This window comes from Hevea brasiliensis, chromosome 16 (genome assembly GCF_030052815.1).
Source record: "Hevea brasiliensis isolate MT/VB/25A 57/8 chromosome 16, ASM3005281v1, whole genome shotgun sequence".
Lineage (NCBI taxonomy): Eukaryota > Viridiplantae > Streptophyta > Magnoliopsida > Malpighiales > Euphorbiaceae > Hevea > Hevea brasiliensis.
The window spans coordinates 42,964,385-42,986,748 of NC_079508.1; the positions used below are offsets into that span (position 1 = coordinate 42,964,385).

At 32.4% G+C, this 22,364-nt stretch overlaps 3 protein-coding genes across 6 annotated transcripts; 1 reads left to right on the top strand and 2 right to left on the bottom strand.

The window, feature by feature from the left end:
- Positions 1–724: 724 nt before the first annotated feature.
- Positions 725–8,474, top strand: LOC110648593 (transcription factor bHLH81). 4 transcript variants are annotated; one of them, XR_002493602.2, is made up of 6 exons: positions 725–1,383; positions 1,634–1,777; positions 1,884–1,949; positions 3,100–3,178; positions 7,736–7,804; positions 8,009–8,474. XR_002493602.2 is itself a non-coding variant. In XM_021802877.2 (5 exons), exons 1-5 carry the CDS (start codon positions 913–915, stop codon positions 8,054–8,056), a joined length of 798 nt encoding a protein of 265 aa, XP_021658569.2. In that variant the 5' UTR covers positions 727–912; the 3' UTR covers positions 8,057–8,474. The 4 variants fall into 4 exon arrangements, 2 of the variants coding, with proteins under 2 accessions (XP_057994842.1, XP_021658569.2); XR_002493603.2 differs by having other exon boundaries at positions 726–1,383; positions 3,115–3,178; XM_021802877.2 differs by lacking the exon at positions 3,100–3,178 and having other exon boundaries at positions 727–1,383.
- Positions 8,475–10,215: 1,741 nt separating this feature from the next.
- On the bottom strand, positions 10,216–15,448 carry LOC110648594 (transcription factor bHLH79). Its single transcript, XM_021802878.2, has 6 exons — positions 14,825–15,448; positions 14,343–14,546; positions 13,090–13,155; positions 12,805–12,873; positions 12,627–12,704; positions 10,216–10,518 (listed from the first exon to the last, which is right to left on the bottom strand). Exons 1-6 carry the CDS (start codon positions 15,119–15,121, stop codon positions 10,450–10,452), a joined length of 783 nt encoding a protein of 260 aa, XP_021658570.2. The 5' UTR covers positions 15,122–15,448; the 3' UTR covers positions 10,216–10,449.
- Positions 15,449–19,758: 4,310 nt separating this feature from the next.
- On the bottom strand, positions 19,759–21,132 carry LOC110648592 (uncharacterized). The gene is made up of 2 exons (XM_021802876.2): positions 20,174–21,132; positions 19,759–20,064 (listed from the first exon to the last, which is right to left on the bottom strand). Exons 1-2 carry the CDS (start codon positions 21,077–21,079, stop codon positions 19,909–19,911), a joined length of 1,062 nt encoding a protein of 353 aa, XP_021658568.2. The 5' UTR covers positions 21,080–21,132; the 3' UTR covers positions 19,759–19,908.
- Between the last annotated feature and the right edge of the window lie 1,232 nt (positions 21,133–22,364).

Below are 22,364 nucleotides of genomic sequence, written 5' to 3' on the forward strand. Positions count from 1 at the left end.
TTGTTATTTAAAAATTTAAATAATAATAATAATAATAATAATAATAATAATAATAATATTATTATTATTATTATTATTATTATTATTATTTTAAATAATATACTTCACAAAAGTAAAATTCCAAAACCAACCGAAGCTTTTTTAACCAAAGGAAACGGTGGCCCCAATTTCCACTGCCAACACATTAATTAAAAAGAGGTTAAAATAAAAAAAAAATAAATAAATAAATAAGCCCAGTTGTCGACATCGTCCTTTACCCCAAACTTTTTCTTTATATGTGCATTTGTGTGGTCACCTCTCTCCTTAAATTTGCCACATAAAGCAATCCTTACACGCCCATCTATACCCGCTTTCTCACCTCCACGCTCTCTTTTCCCACGCGCTTTATCATTCTCCACACCACTCTCCTTCCTCCTCATTGGACCGTGCTTCCACGCTCTCAACACCCGCCCTCCAACTGCCCCTTGAAGTTTTTAACCGTCAAGACTCTACAGAAAATCAAATCCAGAAAACGATGACGTTGCAGCTCTCTCTCAAGCTTACACGGGCCACAACTACTTTCTGTCACCCTTTCTCTTTCCTCTTAATGCGTACCTTATCCTCGATTAATCACCCTTTATTTTAATACCGTGATTATCTTGTTTTCATCCGACGGTCCATCTTTGAGAATCGGATGGGTTTAGGTACGCAGGTGTTGCAGCTGTTCCATGTATATAAATTTAAAAAAGGAAAGGGAAGTATCTAGGCTTACCAAAGAGAAAACATATACAGAAAAGGAAAAGATTTTCTTTCTGTTTCTTGCTCTTACCAAAGAGAAAACTGAAAACATATACAGAAAAGGAAAAGGTTTTCTTTCTGTTTCTTGCTTTAAACGAACAGCAGAGTTTCTCAACTGTATTCGCTTTGAAGCAGATGCAACCGACACCTTCCGACTCTAGCGGCGGAGGAGCTGGTGGTGGTGGTGGTGGCGGTGGTGGTGAACTGAATCGAGGTGGGCTTGCCCGCTTTCGCTCAGCTCCTGCCACTTGGTTAGAAGCACTTCTTGAAGACGAAGAAGAGGAGGAACTATTGAAGCCCAACCAGACTTTGACTCAGCTACTCGCATCTAATACTACTTCAACTAGAAATTCAGTGCCTTTTGGTTCCTCTTCGTCTTCGGTTGAGCCTGGGAATTTGTTTGAACCGACTGGCTTTAAGAGGCAAAACAGCTCTCCCGCTGATATTATTGGTAACTCTGGCCTCGGGAGTGATGGGTACTTTTCTAGCTTTGGAATTCCTTCGAATTACGAGTACATATCGCCGAGTATGGATGTGTCTCCATCCGGTAAAAGGGCTAGAGAGGTCGACTTGCATCACCCTTCTGCTAAATATCCGTCTCTGGCGGTAAATACACATCAATTTCCTACTAATATTGATTCTTAACTGGGTCTTTCCGTTCTCTTTCATCTGCTATTTTGTGAACTTTGAGCTGGATTCTTAAAAAGATGGTGTTGAGCTTGCTTATTATCGTTCAATTTAATGAGAGAGAGGAAAATAATTTACTTGTTTTCTGATAATTTGTGAAGTCTTAGCTAATTTTATTCCATATTTGTTTGTTTCCCATTTGTGGCCATTTTGATTTCTGGTTCGTCAGAAGGGAGAGCAAAGTGGACAGGTACCTGGTGGGGTCTCTAGCTTGATAGAGATGGACATGGAGAAGCTTTTGGAGGATTCAGTGCCTTGTAGGGTTCGTGCAAAGCGAGGCTGTGCCACACATCCTCGGAGTATTGCAGAGAGGGTAAGTTGAATAATTTATTTGCTACATTTTTAACACTAGAAGTATATAGCTAAGGTGTTTGCTTTTAGTCCTAAATAAAGCTTAAATGAACCTTTTTCTGATTTAGGTTCGAAGAACTCGAATCAGTGACCGAATAAGGAAGCTGCAGGAACTAGTTCCGAACATGGATAAGGTAAATTATAAGTCCTTGATTAAAATTTTTACTTGGAATGATATGTGCATATCAAAAGATTAGATAATGATGGGTCCAATCAGATTTTCACTAGGAAAAAGTTACTAATTTAACAGATTTTCACAGGGGAAATTATTGTCATTAGGCCTTTAGTAATTTATTGTTCTGATGCTTGTTTCAATGGCTAGAGTTTAAATCTTATAGGGTGGTTGGTTCAGATACATATATAGTATAGACATATGCCAATCAAAAGTATATATATTGCAGATTTTAGTTCTGGAACTCATTGGATTTCTATATTTCACTATTTTATATTTTATATCTTGTGATTTGTTTTATATATCAATTTATGTGAGAATTTTTAAGTACGAGTTTGCACTATTTATAGGATGGAATAATGGTATATGCAAAAGTATGTGTACAGTAATGTGCCCACTGCCCAAACCAAATTGAACAACAAAAAATCTGTTTACATTCTCAAAAATGTTACTTTTAACAAGATTTACACTGAGAAATAGTCTTGAATTCGTAGAAGCCCACATTCATAAGAGGCCCATTCTTTTCTTAAGTAATTTTTTTTTTCAATGTACTTCCTTAATGATGTGAATCAATGGAGAAAGTGGGAAAATTTCTAGTTGAGTGCACTTTACCTTGTAATTTTGAACTACTAACAGGGAATAGATATTAATGTAACATTGCGACGCATTGGAGTCAAAAAATGTTCTAACATCTATGAGGAGATTCCACCAATCTATCCTCTCAACCACAACCCACGCTAGTACAACCAATATCTGAATAATTCTAAGACACTAAATGTCAATTTGTAAATAAAAATCATTATAATTAGTGTTTTTACAAGGTTTCCTTAGCCAAATACCCATAGAAATTTAGCTATTTTTTTTATTTGCCAACCATATAAAAAAGTTGTCTATTGTAAATTGTAAAACCATATCAGATGGATTTACTTGATGAATTACAAATTAGAGGTGAGTGATTTTTATATTACAAACTAAATTTATGTTACAACACAAAAGTTAAGTAATAACTATGGTGACCATAGATGAAATTAAGCTTGATCTTAATAATTCTTTAATTAGTTCTATTTTACTTTTACTAAAGTATATGAATTTAATATATATGTCAATCATAGTTATTAAAAGCGCAGGTGCACTAATATGCAAAGGGATGCTGGGCCCCAGGTGCAAGGAGCAAGCATGCACTTGAATGAGGTGAGGCAAAAAAAAAAAAAGTTAAAAATTAAAATCAAATAATCATGAATATAAATCTATTTAACCAAACTTATCAAAATTACCAATCTACAACATATTAATAACCATAGAAAAAAAAGGTTAAATATTTTTGCGATCCAAATAAAATAAAATTCAATTGTTATATATATTAATGTCTTAAAAACTATTCTATGTTCCAAATTCTGTCTAGTAAACTAATAAGCATTTAAATAGCAATATTTTGCAATTCTAATAAAATGAAACTAACTCCTACACCAAAGATATTAGTGTAACAACCTAAGCTGCATGGTATATCCACAAATGCCTGTGCTTGTGAGAGGGGAAGCTTGAGATGCTCCTTAACTAGCATACTGAAGGCCATAGCAAATTAAAAAAAAAATGGTATGTTCCTGTTATTGCTGAAAATGTAGTAAAGAAGTCCCGAGAAAAATTTAAAAATAATAATAAACCCAAGTGGGTTGAGGGAGAGGGGGAGAGGGAGGAGAGAAATTTTTTACTAAGAAAAACCCAAGTGAGAGAGAGAGAGAGAGAGAGAGAGAGAGAGAGAGAGAGAGCACAAGAAGCAGATCAGAAGGAAGAAAGAGAGAGATTATGTAGCTGGTTTAAATTTGAAACCTAGAGGGAATAGCAGATGTGATCTTCTCTTTTAATCTTCTTTTTTTTTCCCACCTTGGAGACAACCAACAATGATATGAGGAAGAAACTTTGATTCTTTTATGCTCCTTGGTGTATGATTTGGTGTGGGTGATAACATATAAGATTAGGCCAAAAAAAAAAGAACATACTTGGTACATTGCTGTGATGTGCCTGGTCCGAGGAGTGCATTTTAGGCACGCCTTAGTGATGGCACTCGCCTTTTGCCTTTAGAGTCGGTGAGGTTTGCTCTTGGTGCACCTTGCACCTCAAGCACACCTTGCACCTCAAGCGCACCATTAACAACACTGATTTCAACAATAATTACAAACAATGATCAGTCTTTCCCTTTAGAAAATTCTCCTTGAATATATATTTTATTAAAGGAGTACCAGTTATAGATGAATATGTCATAAGTGATGATCTTTTATAATAGGAAAAACCTTTTCATTAAAGTCCTTGAACTTTTTGAGATTAGTCTATTGAGTCATTATTCTTCAATTGTGTGTTATTATACTCTCGAATTTTCCAACCTAAGGATTCTAAGGATGGACTTAAAGGCAGGTTTTTTTTTTTTTTTTTTTTTTTTTAAAAAAAAAAAGGGGCATTGTTACTTGAAAAGCCCATGGGTTTGGAAATCGTCTTTCTTTTTTCTCTAACCTCATAATTTTCAACAATAAAAAAACAGTGCAATTTTTTTTTTCTTTGTGAACTGCCACTAACAAATTTATCACTTTTTTATATATATACGCTATTAAATATGTCTTTAGTATCCTTAAATTGGAAAGTTCACAAGCTTAATAAAACACAATTGAAGACTAGGGGCTTCATAGACAAAACTTGAAACTTCCAGGGGCATGGAAATGGGTTTTTCCATTTATAAAAGCTGTAGTAACTGGAGATTTGGAAATAGGTTTTGCCTTTTATAATGACTTAATTCCCTTGTAATTTGCTCTTTGATTGTACATTAGGTACTCTTTTATTTGATCAACAGTTAGGTATTCTAGTTAAGCTAGACTTCATAGGTATATTTCATTTATATTATAATATATTATTGTAACTACAGACAAAACCCTTCATTTTTTCGGTTAATTATGGACTTATTTAGTGATGGTGAGGAATATGAAAGCTGCAATTTTGAACAAGGGAGATTTGAAGGTATTGCAAGGGAATTTTAGAAAGTATATAGGTTTAACATTGGGGAATGCTTTCATCTTTTTCCCCAACTTTTTGGCCAAGCTGGAGGATGGACATCTTTGGAGGAAGCTTTTTGACAATGTAAATTTTCAAGCCTTTATTGGGGAGTGCATAGGTGTTGGCAAGGGGTGTGGTGACATTAGAATGGAAAAGAAATCTCTTCATTTGCTTGTAACTGATAATGAACTTATTTAATAAAATAATAAAAAGTCGATAATGTTAAATCATAAGAATAAGATAGTCTTCTTATTTACCATCTGTTTGCCATGTTAACCCCTTTCAACTAGGGGTGTGCAAACGGTCGGTTCGGTTCCGAACCGAACCGAACTGACAAAACCGAAAATCGAAAATTAAAAATTTTAAAAACTGAACCGAACCCATTGAGAAGAGAAAACCGAACCGAATCGAACCGATGAATTTCGGTTTGGTTCGGTTTTAAACCGATCAAACCGAAATTTATAAAATTTCATATTTTTAACATTAAATCTAAATAATAAAAACATAAAAACAAAAAAAATTAGAAATCAAAACTCAAAAATCTAAAGGTTTGGTTCGGTTTTCTTTGATTTCGGTTTGATTCGATTCGGTTCGATTCAATTTGATTCGATTTTTTTTTATTTCCTATATATATTTAATAATTTTGGTTCGGTTTGTTTTTTTAATTTTTTTATGAAAATAACCGAACCGAACCGATTAACCGAAATTATCAAAATTATAAATCGAACCGAACCGATTAAATTTTAAAACCGAACCTATTGAACCGAATTAATCGGTTCGGTTCGGTTTTTCGGTTTAAACCGAAAACTGCTCTCCCCTACTTTCAACAGAAACACATCCCAATATGAGCAGCATCAACATCTAGCATCCTTCAACATATAATAAATCCATATCATTTTTTACTTCTTCAAATGCAATTGATAAAGTAACGTACAACATTTTTCATGCTCTTGACTAAAACCTAGTACGACACAATGAATTTTTCTTTTCCTTTCTCAGTTTTCTCATAAATATAGGCTGCCAGTAACTTCAACTCCTATGACTGTTCCCTAATTACACTACTGCAACCCTTAATGGCACTACAAAAATCTATCAATTTGTTTAGATTATTTTGCAGAACCTCCTTTTTGGTGCCCTCCCCTACCTCTTGCTTTTCTTGGCCATACTTTAAACTTATTCCTCTTATATTTTCCTTTATCTTTTCAATTCCTTTGTCTTGTAACTTCAATATCTAGTATGGCAAGTGATTGGAGTTGATGAAAGATTGGCATCAGTGTCTATAAGCTCCAAAATCTAGTCAAAATTAGTTTTGCTACCCAAATTACCACTTGACAAATGCCACTTGGTACATCATCATTACCACCATCATCATCATATTTTATGCAAAAATTTATATCAAAATGTCAAAATGTTTCAGTTTTATTTATGGCTTTTACCCATACAATATATAAAAGTATGGATGGGGGATTAAAACTTTTGAAAGAATGAAAAAGTACAGTTGTATATTAAAAATTAAATAAAAAAGGACTATTTAGTATGTTGTATTATTGAATTTACTTTAATGATTAATATTTATTAACTTATATGGAATGCTATTTACACATGAAATCTTAAATTTGTTAAAATAAATACCAAAAATTGAAAGACATTCATTCTCAAGAATAACTATCACACAAACAGATAAAACAAATTGATCAAGCAAAATATCACCATTTACGCATCCCACCAAGCATCAAATATTAATTATTTGAATCTTTGTATCATAGCCACGTCTAATCCACATATTAGAGGTATAAACCTTGTTTTCCTATTAATCCAATCTTACTTGTTTACAATTCACCTCTAAATAATTACGTTTTTGTCACAATTTCTGGAGGTGTTCAACTGCACTTCCACCCAGCCCACAAAAAAAAAAAAAAATCACTTGGTCACAAACCCATTCAAATGGCCGGATCCAAGCATGCAAGTATGCGTCATATATGAAATGGCTTTTTATTCGTGCAATCACAGATGGAGCTAATGCAAGTGGGGGGAGATGTTATGTGATTAAACCTTTGACTTGATCCGAACTTGGTCTGAAAGGGTCCTTCTGTCTGATTTTTAGTTCTTTTAGGCTCTTTTTTCTTGGGTAGGGGTTAGGGGCTCTTCCATTTGTTTTTCTTTCATGCTTCTTACTTAGATGTAGCTCCAATTTATCAGGGTTGAGCTTCTCTATTTTGGCAATTCAATCTACTTTTCATTACATTGATTTGGGGTTTAGTATGTACAATAACATAATTGCACAAGTTGTGATTTTGATTCTTACAAAAATGTCCTGCCTGTAAGGAAAACTTTCAATTGCACAAGTTATGATTTTGGATAAGAATGTTCTGTAGTTTCTGAACCCAAAGGCTTAGAGAATATAGCAAGATGAATTAAATTGAGTTGGTGTTTCATTATGTACCATGCCATCTCTTAATTGTGCCAAAATGCAAAATCCCATATTGAGAAAATAATAGTAAGATTCATCTTCATTTCGTTTGGCTTTGAATCTTAATGCAAAATCCCATACTGAAATCCTACAAAAACAAAACGATCAAATTCATTAACCCTTTTTTTCTTCCATTTTCATTTTATTTTACCATAATCACCTTTGGTGAATGTAGCATTTTCTTTATAAACTTTAGTTCCCATTATTTGATTTGGGATTATTTTGTTTGTTACTTGCAGCAAACAAACACTGCAGATATGTTGGACGAGGCAGTAGAGTATGTTAAGTTTCTTCAAAGACAAATTCAGGTATTCCCTATTCTTTTCAGGTACTGGTGAAGCAATCAACTTTTGTAGCCTTAAATCTATTTTTGTGACTCCCTAGCGATGAACATATCCCAATTTTTTTTTTCCTTCTCTTTTGGAAACTGGAATGCGAAGTAGGGATTTGTTAGTATTTGTAATTGATTTAGTGAATTAGTTGAGATTGTTGGAATACTTGAAACGTGACAGGAGCTTACGGAACATCAAAGGAAATGCACGTGCATTGCTAAAGAATAACAGCAACAAGGTTACAGCTACCCTCTGTTTACTGTAATTATCAGATTTTTGAAGTGCTTTGCTGCAGTTCATTGAAAATCCATCATGTTTTTACAATATTCCCATCTTCTGGGTCACACCCTTCTGCAACAAGTAGATGAAAACCTGTTAGGAGGGTTACATAATTATAAGGTCCATGATCCAGGCTTACTGCTTCATCTTGGAAAAATTCTTCTCTGAAGTTCACTTGGTATCTTTGTAGTTGTAAAATATTGTACACAATAATATATTTTTCAAGGTAGTACTTATCATGCTTCTATATTCATTTATATTTGTTTTTCATATCATGTGATATATTTAGAAATCTGTATTTTGTTAATCTCTCTACATTATCAAGAAGTTATTTGATCAATAAATTCTTTGTCCACTGATTCAAACAGGTTTCCCGTTACTTTATCTAGCATAGAATTGCAGTTTGTGGTGATTATTCTTAGTAGTCTGTGTTGTTATCTGGCAACAGATCAAGTATTTCAGGTGAGTATTACTACCGGTGGATCCATTGGCCCCACTTTTTTTTTTTAGATATATTATTTTAGTAGTATTTTGCCTCTAAAATTTAAGATTCGCTCTCATTGAATTTTTAAATTTACTTTCAAAGTGTTCTTACCCCAGTAACACTACCCATTTCTTTAGAGATTTCACTTTAATAATATTTTGCTCCACTAAATTATAGGTTTGCCCCATTGAATTTTTAAATTTGCTTCATAAGTGATCTTACTCCACCAACCATCTATTTCTTTAGATATTTCACTTTAATAAATATTTTATCGCACTAAAATTTTAAGTTTGTCTCCAGTGAATTTTTAAATTTAGTCCAAAGTCATTGATATTATGTGTATATATAACCACTCATATACACATATATATACACATATTCTGTAGCATTGTTGCACTGGTAATTGTTTGTTCTGAGTATTTTTCAGTATATTAAATATTCATACTCAATTAGTATTGGAAACAGGCTTTGTATGTAATCATAACAAAGATATTGATTTGCTTTGTATCAAGCTTGTGAGACTTTTTTGTTCTCTCTCACTCTTCAATGATTGTTCACTTGAACAGTTCTTTAGACTTTGCATTAACAATTGTGCAGAGAATGGCATTGATATACTGAAGCTCAATTAATTTAGCTTAGAACTGAGAAATCCCAAGTTAGTGTGCAATTATAATATTACAAGCATAATTATAAATGCTACCAATGAACTATAAATATTGCAGATGGAAGACCTTTTTATCCTCTATTTGTTTTGATGAATATCTGTACAATGATTTCATTATAGTTACTTTCGCCAAGTGTGTTGATTATTTCTTCTCTTTATATTCAAAGAGATTACATGGGTAGATGATATCTGTTTCCATATGCAGTACAAAATGCTACAAAATGCTATGATATATGGTCAGGTGATAAAATGGTAGGTTTGGAGGAGAAGCTGGTGAATATGCGGAGGTGTCGGACAAACCTCATTCCTTTACCTGCGATTTCCATTACCACATGAGAAACCCATGCTATTTTTATTCATGTTCACTTGTGTACAAGGAGATTTGACTGATTTAGCAACTGATTATATCTCAAATTACATTTAGATCACTAATAATAATTGATTCGTGGAGAAATCACAAATCAATTACAAAATCAGTTGTAAAAATCAGTTACAATCCATGTTAACTTGATACACCAAAATCCAGAGTCACTTAACACATTAGCTCAGATAAACCTTTGCACACTTAATAATTTCATTAAATTTTATCAAAAAAATCTTTGCACACTTAATAATTTCATTAAATTTTGTTATCTTCAAAATCAAATTAGCAATATCAAAATAATGACAACTACATTCAAATTCCTTCAATTAGTCTGGGCTCGAATCCTATTATCAGCCATAACGATAGGATTAACCTCGGTTCAAAAGAAAAAAAAAAGAACTTTTTAGCATAAATCAGACCAGTCAATGGTCAGGTTCCAATTAAATCGATCCAACCAAACGGATCAATCCAGTTCTGACAATTATGATACTTAGAATGAAATTTTACAAAGCCTAATCTTTTTTGGTACAGTTTTGAGAACTAAATCAACTCTAGGAGAATTATGAGAAGGGAACCTAATATAGAAGAGAAAGGAATAGTCAAACGATACACTACATATATATAAAGATCAGATGCAATTTCTACAAATGAAGTGAGATTAGAACTTCAATCAGAGTCACTTGCGTAGGAAACATATTTGTGCAGTGGATGCAGAAACCTATTCAAGTTATCTTAAAGGAAAGAAAAAGAAGAAAACTTGCTAGTTGATTGAGTTGTCCATTCACAACTTCTGCCTATCTGCATATTCAACCATTCTGGTTAGGATATGCTTAAGCATAATCTCTCGCTGCTTGAGGCCCAAACATCATTCCGGTAGCATCGAGCGGCTGTGCGCCAAGCTACAACAAGAAATTTGACTGGTTGGAAACAATAATATCAAGATTGTCTTCCAGTACATGAATAATCTGACTTATTAAAAGAAGGGGTAAAAAGGTTTTTAATCCATGTTCTATGTAAGATAATTGAACATACAAGGCTTCGAATAAAGCATTTCATCCACCCAGACTTTCGAAGTGGCAAATAGATGTGCAATCTAGCATTGTAAATAAAATAAATCAAGCTTAACTCCATCCTAGAAGCTAGTTCAAGGGGAGGATGATTACTTAGGATATATATATATATATATATATATATATATAGCACAAGCATCTTATCCCAAACTAATGTGAGATAACTCACTCCTTCACGCTCAGGTATGAACATCTGAAACATAAAGTTTGCAGGCAAACACATTTGCACGTAGTCCAATATTAAAGCAGATAGGTTTTAATACCATGTAGAGAAATAGACTGGACCTAACTCTATCCCAAAAGCTAGATCAAGGGGAGGAGGTTTGCCCAAATCCTATATGTAGCACAAGCATTTTATCCCAAACCAATGTGGGAAAACAAGCATCACCTGATTATGGCCAATCTATGCAACAAATGAAGTGTATTTCTGTTCTGAATCTTAAGGATAAATGGCACAAGAGTAAAATAAGAAATTTTCAAGTGTCATTTGTATCATGGCATGAACAATCTGAAACGGTTAAAAAAATTGTAAAATGAAGAAAGAATACTGAGAAGATAGTATATATGGAAATTTATAATAAAAGAAAAACCTGAACAAATCTACAAGAAGGTAGAGAAATGCAAATATCAGTGAGGTCAGATAATAACTTGCAGAAGTGCTAGATATGATGTTGACAATTGGAAAATAAAGAGCACACCTGCTGGCCACTGGCATCTTAAATTGCATTTTGATTTATTGCAAGTATATAAGCTAATGAAGTAACTAAGAAAAAGGTAAATATTTTGTAATCAAAAGATTAGAAAAACATAAATATTTTGTAATCAAAAGATTATAATTACAATAAGAAGCAATGCTTAAAATATCTAAACCTTGAATTTGTGGATGTATCATATATATATTCATTCTGCTACTGAATAATAATTTATAGAAAGAACAATTCAGTACCCACCCTACCAAAAATTATTTATGTAAATAAGTACAGAGAAATTGGAAGCTTGAGACATGCTGCCATGTTTTTACTAACAATTCAATCATATTTGAAAATTGAAAATGTCTATAATCTCTCTCTCTCTCTCTCTCTCACGCGCACACACACACACACACACATGTACACTTCATAACTAGCAGTTGTTCCAGGTAAGCACTTCCTCATAAATTTGAATCACTCAAGGCAAAAGTCTGGCTTTTACTAAACTTTCAAATTGCCAACAAATATGAGATGTGCATAGTAAATATTCAGGAAAAGGTTCACTGAGCCTTAAGGTTAGAGCATTGATTAATATATAAAGTCACAACCTCCATTCCAGAAAATGGGGGCAATAATGATGAGAGTTTGTCAATTCCTTGGGCCCCTTTTTTTATGAAATACTTCATCACAAATATCTGTTGTTAGCCTAGTCAAAAAAATTAATAATGATGCTGCAAATTTGTTCACATCTACAATGTGTGAGCTAATGAATCTTGTCGGAATGCATGTGGTGCTGAAAAAAAAAAATCAGTGTTCCAGGTGTAGGAGAAGTTCAAGTATCTTTCGCAAAGAAATATTAAGATAGGAAATTTTCTGCAGAGAACACCTAAATCAATGCCAGTTTTCCCCAGTAGACTCATCAGTGCTTTAAAAATGGTGTGATCCTAATTAGACAAAAAAAAAAAAAAAAAAAAAAAAAAAAAGAAGAAAGAAAAGAAGAAGAAGAAAAAGATATACCATCGTCATACTCGTTATCCATATTTTCTAGAAATCTAATCCAAGTTGCCAGCCAAAAATGACAAATGTTAATAAACTGAATTCAACTTTTAGCAGCATCAAATACACTCTTATTTTCTTAGCAGTCATTATAATTATGGAGAATCAAACAGAAGCTAAGCCCACTACATAGTTGAATAGCTTCTATGCTGATGAAATTCTCAAGTATCCCAATCAGCATAATGAACTTACATCTTTTACGTGAAAACCTTCAATTGTGGGGTTCATGTTCATTCTTGAATTAACTGCTTCTAGCTTCATTGACAGGAACTACACAAATCAGGTTAAAATGGCATAGATCCAGATCAGCTTTAACAGAATAGGCAAATTGAATTGTCATAAAGTGACAACAGAGACAAGGACACACTACCTCAACCTGCTGCTGCAATGACAGGATGTAGTTGATTATCTCATCAAGAACAAGTGCTTTACCAATAACCTGGTTGTGCAAAGAAAATAGTCCAAGTGAAATGAGACTGAATCAGAAACTTAACAAATGTATATAACAGATTAATTTCAATAGCAACACATAAAACATGAAATATAATATAGCATAGAGACATCAGATTCAACAGACATCTTCCAAGGCTAAATTTTACAAAACTTACACACACAGTACAGTCACAAGACAGAGATAAAACCAACAAGAGAGTACCTTATTACACCCAGGGACCAAATCCTGGAGTATCTTCATCCTCTCACTTATCTTTGCTCTCCTAGCCTGCCAACGGAAAGGGTATGTGGTGAGCAGCATGTCTCAAGAATGAATTGAATATTAGAAGATGGGGAATGGTGGACACGGAGCCTTTTCAATACCAATCCCTGGATGGTTAGGAAATCAGGGACGAGAACAAGGCAGGGAAAAGGAAGTGCAGAATGGATGTGTAGTAGGGACAAGTGTCCTATTTTCTTGTTTATAATTTTATAAATATTAACAATCCCAATGTTATATACTAATAAATTCCTATCTGAAAATATATATTCAAGGAAAAACACATTTCATATATTACTATTAGTATTTCTGGGATTTTAATAAAATTGAGAAATAAATGATATATATTCAAAGAAAAACACATTTTCACAATTTATATGTCAAAATTACAATATAAAAACTGTACTTTTTAAAGTGACGCGGAATTAGATCAGAATAGGTGGCCTAAACCCACCCCACTACCTTTAGCAAGGAAGCAGTGAAGGACACAAAAATTTTAGTTAGAGGAGAGCCCAATTAAAAATTTATATCACCTTTAAAAATAAACATATATAAAATGAAAACATTTATAAATTGATAAAATTATTATTGCAAAAAGCAATGAATTACAACTATATTACAATAATCTTTTTTTTTATTATTTATTTATTGAAAGTACTGTATAATAACTTCACTGTCAATACTTGCAAAAATGTTTCATCAATATAAAAATGTTTCATCAATATAAGTATAAACTCAAAGTTAACAACACATTTGAATTGAGAATTGAAACTATAATATGAAAATTGAAACAATTTCCTAAATTTCCATATTTATTAATGATTTACCAAAAATCTACGTAGAATAGAAAACTTCTCAAAATTAAAGGAGTTAGAAGCAAAATAGTTGTTGGATTAATGGGCTGCTGCTTTTAATTTTTTTTCTAAATTTAATATTTTTACTTGCAATAACCAATATACCCCTATATTTTAAAAAATTCCCGGTGGCCCAATGCCCCCCTTGTGCATCCAAACCTGCAAGGAAGAATTCCCTGTTGGATAAGATTTAATGGTGATCCCTAAGATTAATGAACAAAAAAAAAAAAAAAAACCGAATTTATTTAACCGAATGCAATTCACCATATGAAGCCCTTGTTCATTATTTTACGAACTGAGAAACAAATAAATTGCAATTTTAAGAGGTTTCAAGTGAATTACTCTCTCTGCTAGACTGTGGCTATCAGTTGCTTGACCCCTTCTTGCTCTCACGTGAATGTAGTCTTGCTTAGGCAGCTCAGATGGTTTACTGTTTTGATCAGCCGGCTTGTCCTTGGCAACAGAACTTGCTTCTATTTCAACATTTGAATTAACATGCTCATTTCTGGATCCTGATACTTTCATCCGCTTACCATTTGAATTATTCTGTCACAAATATTAAGATGAATCACTATAGCAAATTTTGACTTATAAAGTTAAAGTTTTTTTTTTATCAGAAATATAAAGTTGAAGATTATCCAAACACACACTCTTTTTTCATATTCTTCTTCAGTCACTGAACAAATTTTGAAAATTTACCATTTCGAGCCAGAGGAAAAAAAATATTCTCTTCTATTCCTCTAATTTCCCAGAAATCAAATGGAAAGTCAGCTGGAAAAAAAAAAAGAAAGAGCCAAAGACGGTGAATTTTATAAAGAACCTACCAATTCATTGCCACTGCTTGTAGTCGAAACCATCTTAGATGATTCATCCTCCGAGCTCAAATCTCTCCTCTTCCTTCCATTCCCACCGCCTCCACCAATACTCTGCTCCGTCACCGTCGATTCCTCCACCGACCCATCTCGTTCCCCAGACCTTCCACCCAAATTCCCCATTCGGAGTCCCAACCCACCAACGGCCGCATCTCCATTAATAGCCGGAAACTGCCAAATCTCCGCCAAAGTGTAAGAAGATATATTGGCTGCAGATGAGGAGGTGTCATTTATCAATGGAGGATCCATACTCTTCTCCTGAGTTCGAGCTCATTCGAGAAGGCGGGCCTGGGAATTCGAGACCCGAATTGACGACTCTGAATTATAGAGGCACAAATTCAGCTTTTTTCTTTTTTTTTTTCGCTTACTGGGTTTTAAGGAATTTTGAGTGAGCCAGTGAGTTGAGGTTTAGATGATGGGTTATTGAAGATATGATTAGCAGAGAAGCGAGGCAGCGGCACAGAGTGATATTTTTCACTCGAGGATGGAGAAGGTGGGCGCATTACCGCCAACGGCGCATTTTATCCGCGATAGGTCGGGTACGGTTTATGATCGAAACCGAACAATACCCCCCTCCCCCCAAAAAAAAAAAAAAAAAGAAAAAAAACTTTTTTTTGAATTGACCATAATAGAGAAAATATTAAAAAAAATGAAAATAAAATTCTATTTTTCAAATTCTCTTAATTAATTTAAATTTTTTTTAATGAAATAAAAAATATGAAAATAAATATATTATTTATACTAAAATTATTTAGATGTTATTTTTCCTCTTTCTTTTATTTTAATAATTTATCTAACTAATATAAAAAATTAATTTTTTTTTATTTTTTCTCTTTAATTTCTCTTATTTTTATTACATAATTACGAATTATGAATCTAAACAAATGATAAATATAAAAATTGAATAAATTTATTTTATTAATTTAATTTAATTTTAATTCCTCAAAAATAAAATTAAAATATATGTATTAAATCAAAATTTTAATATTATATATATAATTTAATATTATTTTTTATTTTTTAAATAATTTTAATTATAAATGCGGCGGCTTGTTAAAATTTAATTCTTTACTTTGAGTTGAGGGAGATTTTTAATTGATAAATTTTGACAATCGTCCCTGAACTTAGGGTTGGCCATGGTCTGATTTTGAACCGGAATCAAATCGAAATCAGTTCAGTCAAAATCGGACTAAAACCAGTCAAAACCGGAACCTACTTCGAACCGGACTGAAACCGTCTTTTTGCAGTTTAATTCAGATTCATACTTTTTAAGAACGTGAACTGGTGGTTCCAAACCGGATTGAACTGATGATTTCGAATCGGATTAAACCGGTGATTTAAATATAAAAAAATTTAATAAATATGTTACCTCACTCCTAATTCATTTATATATATCATTAATTCTCTACACAATTATTCTCTCATTTTCTTCAATTCTTCATATTTTTCAATTTTTCTCAAATTCTCTAATAATTATTTTCTACACTCATTTTTATTTCCAATACTCTCTCAATTTTCCTACTTTATTATTTTATATACTTGCTGAAATTTTCAATACTATCTCAATTGCTTTGTTATTACTTTAAATCCTCATCAAATTTCCAATACTCTCTATTTTATTTTTTTTTCTCTTTTATACTTTTTAATTATCAATTATTATATAATTTTTAAAAAAAGGTAAGTAATAGAACTAACAATTTTTATTCCTCTAAATACTAAAGGAATATTTAGACAAAATTAAATTCATACACTTTTTGCTAATTTCTTTAAAAAAAATTAATTTTATCTCTAGTTTTTTAATCAGGTTCAAGTCTTTATTTATTAAATTTTTCTTAAACATAAATAATTTTCTTTCTTTTTTTTTCTTATTTTATTTTGATTGAAAGATTTCTAAGAAAAATTAAAATATTTTTACAAATATAACTTAAATTTTGAATCAATAAAATTTTTCTCTAATTTTTTTTTTCTAAGCTACCCTTAAACCATCCATAAAACCGCTTCTAAACCGTTCTCTAAACTGTCTTGAACCGTTCTTTTTCGAACCGCCTTTCAAACCGTTTTACACCGAGACTCGAACCGAAACCGGCGGTTCAGAAACCATCTTCCAAACCGTCCCCTGGCAGTTTGGTTCAGGTTCATAATTTCATTGAACTTAAACCGACGGTTCATAAATCGTAACCGGCGGTTCCTGAACCGTGGCCACCTCTACCTGAACTTATCTAGTATAATATTATAGTCCCTCAATTCAAAAATGTAACATAAAACCTTTTCAACTTTCAAATTTTGTACAGTAAAATCCATCTAACTTCTAATTGTCAGTTTTTCAGTTAGGCGCTGACTTGAATAGTTTTAACATGGAGCTTAGTCAATATTTATCTTTTATCTCTCAAGTTATGTGTAAATTGAATCCTTTTTCTCATTATAAACAAAATGATTTTTCAAATGCAGAGAGAATAATTTTACAATTTGAATAAGAGAGGAGAGAGAAATATTGACTAAGAGTCATGTAGGAGCTGTTCACATCAGTTTTCAACTGAAAAATAAGTAATTAAAAGTTTAAGGGATTTTACTGTACAAACTTTAAAAGTTTAGGAGGTTTTATGTTACGTTTTAAAGTTTAAGAACTGTAGTGTTATAACCATATAAATTTAAGAATAATTATTAAAGTTTACCTAATTTCTAATCTTATTGACCACAATTGTGAGCCCAAATCTTTTGATAAATAAATAAATAGTTATTTTTTTCTTGATTTTATTATAAAAGTAAAATCTATTTTATTCCTAAATAAAATTTCATTTTTAGCATTCTAATGATTAAAATATAATTTACTTGCAGAGTCAATTAATTTGAATAAATTGAACTTTAAGTGGATATTGAGCATAACTAATTTAAATTTCATTTAGAAATTCTACAAAATTTAGTAAAATCTGACTCTAAATATAATAATTCCAGAGATTAATGATATAAAATTCCAAATAAATTCTTCTAGAAACAGAATCATTTTTGTAATTCAATGGGCAGTTAATGTAGCGTAAAACGGAGCAAAGAAAATGTGATGATTGTGAGACATGGGGTGGTCCTCTTAATGTCTAATGGAATTGTGTTGGAGTTCCATCTGTGCTAAGAAAAAAAAAAAGCTTAATATGTTATTTACTTTTGAATTTTATAAAAAAAAAAATTATGATAATTTCATGACATACTTCAATTTTATAGAGTTGAATTAATATATCTTTATGATTTTTAAATTAAAGAATATGAACTTTAATTATATTTACATGATGATTTATTGATTAGAATTTAAAGGATATTTTAATTCCATTCGTAAAAGTGTATTTAAAAATTTTTCATATGGTATCAGTCTAATGTTGCGATGAGCCAAATCCTGATGGATAATTACCCAAAGAAGTGCGAAGACAACATGCCTTGATCCATTTTATTAGGGACAAAAATTTCAAAAATGGAGACAAATGCCCCCACTTCTTGAAAGAATGGAACCCCGAAGGCCCCATTCCTCCAGGGGCAAGGAAATAAGATGGGAGGACCCAAGAACTGGCAAAAAGTGTTTGATGATGTTTCCTTCACAAGTCATCAATCATACACAGATCTTAATTAAAATTTATTTCATGTGTATCATATGAATGCCACTTTTTGACCAAACAAGGTTTAAAGCAAACCCCCACTTGCAATGCCTCAATGTGCGAGTCTGTGTGATACTACAGCCACAATTGCGTCACACCCCCAGCGAGAGCTATTGCAAATTTCAGGTTTTGGGGTTGAAGTCACTAAGCTTGTGACAATTGCTTGGAGGGAATGCCATTACACTACCTTCCCAGTTTAGCATGTATGATTCTAATTAATTAAATTTTCTTTTAATCTGAGTGAATTGCTAATTGTAAGACTTAAATTTGAAACTTTTTTATTCTTGCACTTTTAACAAATATAAAAAGAGTAATCAAACTAATTAATGAAGACAATTTTAAGACGAGTAGAGTTAAATATGAGTCCAACTTTTTCGGTTTTCCTTTCATTAATGGAGTTGTTTGATCAATGATTGAACTAATTGGCAAGTGATTATTTGCATATTATTGATCATAATTGGTTTGGTGAATCCCACAATTCTAATGTAAACAGCCTACCTTCCACTAGGCAAAAACAGAGATTTACTGTATTGTGCAGCAACTAATCAGGACACCATTAGACCGAGGATGATATAATCTTCCATCAACCATGAAACGAGACGGAGAATACCCTGATCAATGCACCTTAAAAAAACCTTATATCTTGCTAAAAAAAATGGAGAACAAGAACACTACAATTTGCAAGTACTCGGTCAAAGAAATGGACATTGCGTTCTCTGTTAAATACCATGGACCCTCTAATGAGACAATCATCATATCTTAAACTGACTTTGCAGTATAAGTTACCCCACTCTCTTGAGTGAAACATTGAAATTAATGGTCTAGTGACAGGGTAACTGCCCTCTAAAGAGTCCTGCAAGTCTGGACTCTGGTCCCAACTACAGAACGCCAGATTCCAAGCCGTAGCAATTTGTCATGAATGGAATGACACAGTAACTCTAAAAGAGATCTTAGAAACAGAGTTCACTATCCGCCATCCCTTCATTCCATTAATGCATAGCTCTAGGTAGGTCCAAAGCCAGGTGATCCCAAGACCACCCCATTAAAGAAAAGCCAATTATTATTGTTTTTAATCATTAAAAGAAGAGAAATAAGAGGATCAAACAAGAAGTATTGCACAAAATAAAGTAAAGGTAGCAATGTGGGCTAGCCAATGTGTCTCTCTATATTCCTAGAACCCAGTTGGGTTACCAAACGATGTCTTGAAAAGTTAGACCACTGAAAAAAGGGATGTTCTTGAACAGAAGAAAAGGTGAAATTTTCATATCATATACTGCTTTTCCTAAGCAAAAACAATATACAAGTTGCAAAAGGGACAACAACTGCTTTTGTCTTTTAGCTTCACTAACCTATCTATTCTAGAAAGGCTTCAACTTCCAAATCATCCAGTTGAATGATTTACTCTGCTCTTTGTACTGTAGTTTTAAACAAGAGAACGTACAACTTTTGATCCATTGAGAAATACAGAAACCCTCCAACTGAGTGAGTCACGAAGGATCCAAAACTTGTCCCCACAATGCAGTGCCATGCCGGCCCATAAACCCCATCAAATTCCTGCAGAAGATAGAGAAAACAGATATTCATTAATTATAAGTGAACAAACTCACAAAACCAGCAAGAGAAATAAAATATTCACTAATCGCAATGTAATTAATATAATTACCTTCTTAAGAGTGAGTGCAAGGGTCTTGGAGGTGAACTTTTCAAGACTGTCATGAGTCTTTCTTGCACAATCAACAGCATGGATCTGCATAAATGGTGGCATATCAACTGAGACAACTTTAGCCCCATTATGAGCTAGAAAATCAGCCAACTCCACTTGTGAGCCACAGAAGGATCTTCTTCTGCCACCACCTAATGAAATTGTCATCCTCTTAATATCAAGCCCTTCAATTAGATCCTTAACTTCCTTATTATCATTCTTCTTTTCTTTCACTAGAATTTCTTGAAATTTCTTCTTGTCCACCGACCCTATAGATGATACTTTCTTGATCTTCTCATTAGAACCTTCCTTTGTTGCTTCGACTCTGCTCTCTTTATCCGCTATTGATTCCATTTTTTTTGGGTACTGGTGCTTTGGCTTGATGATTGAAAGCCTGGAGCCATCAAAATCAGCTGAAAGAGTCAAGGATTTAGCTTGCAAATGGGTGTCTACACAAGGAGGGGGTGGATTCTTGGTGGGTTTCTGGGTAATTGTACTAGGTTTACGATTTGGGTTGAGTTTTGACAAGGGGTTTGACATGTAGAAAGGTTTAGAAGGAATTATGTGATCTGGGTTTTTGGTAGTCGGGTGGCTTGAGGTGGGTTTGGTGAGATTTTTGAGGGTGGGATCCATGGATGACGGATTGGGAGGCGGTTCTGGGGATGCTAAGATGCGCCTGCGGGTGGTTTGGTGTGCCATAGTACTATTTTTGGAGTGTGTTGCAGGTGAGGGGGATGAGGAATACGGAGATGAAGAAGATGGGGTGAAAAGTATTTGGCTTTGTGCCTGTCTGGTGTAGTTATGGGAGATGGGATTCAGTGGATGGAGACCTGTGTGGTTAGATCTGATGTTGTCTTTTGCTAACATGCGCTGGAGGCGGACGAGATGGAGGCTTTGACCATTGACTTAATGTGTTCAGAGATAACTTGCATAATTTTCTTTCTCAATCTCCGTTTTATTTCAAAAAAAAAAAATCTCCCGTTTATATATTTTATTAAAATAAATCATTTAATTATTTTAATTTAAAAATATACTATTTAATATATTTATTTTTAATTTATTAAATTATTTATCCCTTCATTATTTTTTTTATTAATATTAATTAAATTATTATTTAATTTTTTTTAATAAAATTAATTAATTAATCACTATAATTTAATTTCCTTAACTCTTTAATTTTTTTAATTATTTTTTATATTTAAATTATTCTAACTCTCACCTTTTATTTATTATAAATTATATTTAATTAAAATTGATATGTTCAAATTATATATTATCATAATCATCTCTATTGTTTTCTATTAATTTATGAATTAGTTCGTTTAGCTTATTATATTAATAACACAAATGAAAGAAGAAAACGACAACAAAGAGAGTTGTTTATCACATTTTCGAGTGATATTCTGAGTTATCACGTTAAAAATAAAAGATTTACAAGAAAAATAAATATTCCTCTTGTGAACTTTGATTGACAAGCTAATCACATGCTCACCTATAAATCAAGATTTTTTAGAATTGTCACCTTTTTTTTTACACTATATATAGTAAGAGAGGGACCCGCCATCGGCGGTTTGAGATAAGAATCACCTTGAAAGATCATTGATTCTTGAGATCGAACCGGCCTAAAATTATAAATAAAGAGAGTCAATTTCAATATTTTCTTTCTTTTGATGAATCAGATCGAATTAAAATTAATAACTTAATTTGGTAGTTTCATTTAAAATAAATTAAATAAATAAAATAAAAATAAATATGACTTTTCGTCAAATGGCTCAATCAATATGCATTATGTGACATCCGCTAAAAGTACCACGTGACACTTTCTATTAAGCACAACGGTCTTCTTTAAAAATTTATTAAATTAATTTTTTTACTTTTTTATTTAAAGAAAATGTAAAGAAAATGTCCATTTTACTCTTAATAACAGTTAAATAACAACTAAAAATTCGAAGGCATGAATAAAAAAATTCTTATAAATACAATCAATTTCAATTCATTTCATATTCTATCAACTCTCTTAATTTTACATAATTTCCAGTTTCTCAAATTTTCAGCTCTCCCTTTCTACATAATTCCCACTCTCCTAATTCTTTTAACTCTCAGTCATTCTCACTCTCTCAATTTCTTAATTAATTTTTTATTTAAGTTAATT

Excerpts from the sequence above, each read along its gene's own strand:
- LOC110648594 (XM_021802878.2), bottom strand. The coding sequence starts at position 15,121 with ATGGATCCTCCATTGATAAATGACACCTCCTCATCTGCAGCCAATATA. Across the intron at positions 14,547-14,824 it reads CAAGCAGTGGCAATGAATTG|AATAATTCAAATGGTAAGCG; the intron begins GTAGGTTCTTTA and ends TATTTGTGACAG. Across the intron at positions 12,874-13,089 it reads TGGTCCCTGGGTGTAATAAG|GTTATTGGTAAAGCACTTGT; the intron begins GTACTCTCTTGT and ends TTGCACAACCAG.
- LOC110648592 (XM_021802876.2), bottom strand. The coding sequence starts at position 21,079 with ATGTTAGCAAAAGACAACATCAGATCTAACCACACAGGTCTCCATCCA. Across the intron at positions 20,065-20,173 it reads TTGCACTCACTCTTAAGAAG|GAATTTGATGGGGTTTATGG; the intron begins GTAATTATATTA and ends TATCTTCTGCAG.
- LOC110648593 (XM_021802877.2), top strand. The coding sequence starts at position 913 with ATGCAACCGACACCTTCCGACTCTAGCGGCGGAGGAGCTGGTGGTGGT. Across the intron at positions 1,950-7,735 it reads TAGTTCCGAACATGGATAAG|CAAACAAACACTGCAGATAT; the intron begins GTAAATTATAAG and ends TGTTACTTGCAG. Across the intron at positions 7,805-8,008 it reads TTCTTCAAAGACAAATTCAG|GAGCTTACGGAACATCAAAG; the intron begins GTATTCCCTATT and ends GAAACGTGACAG.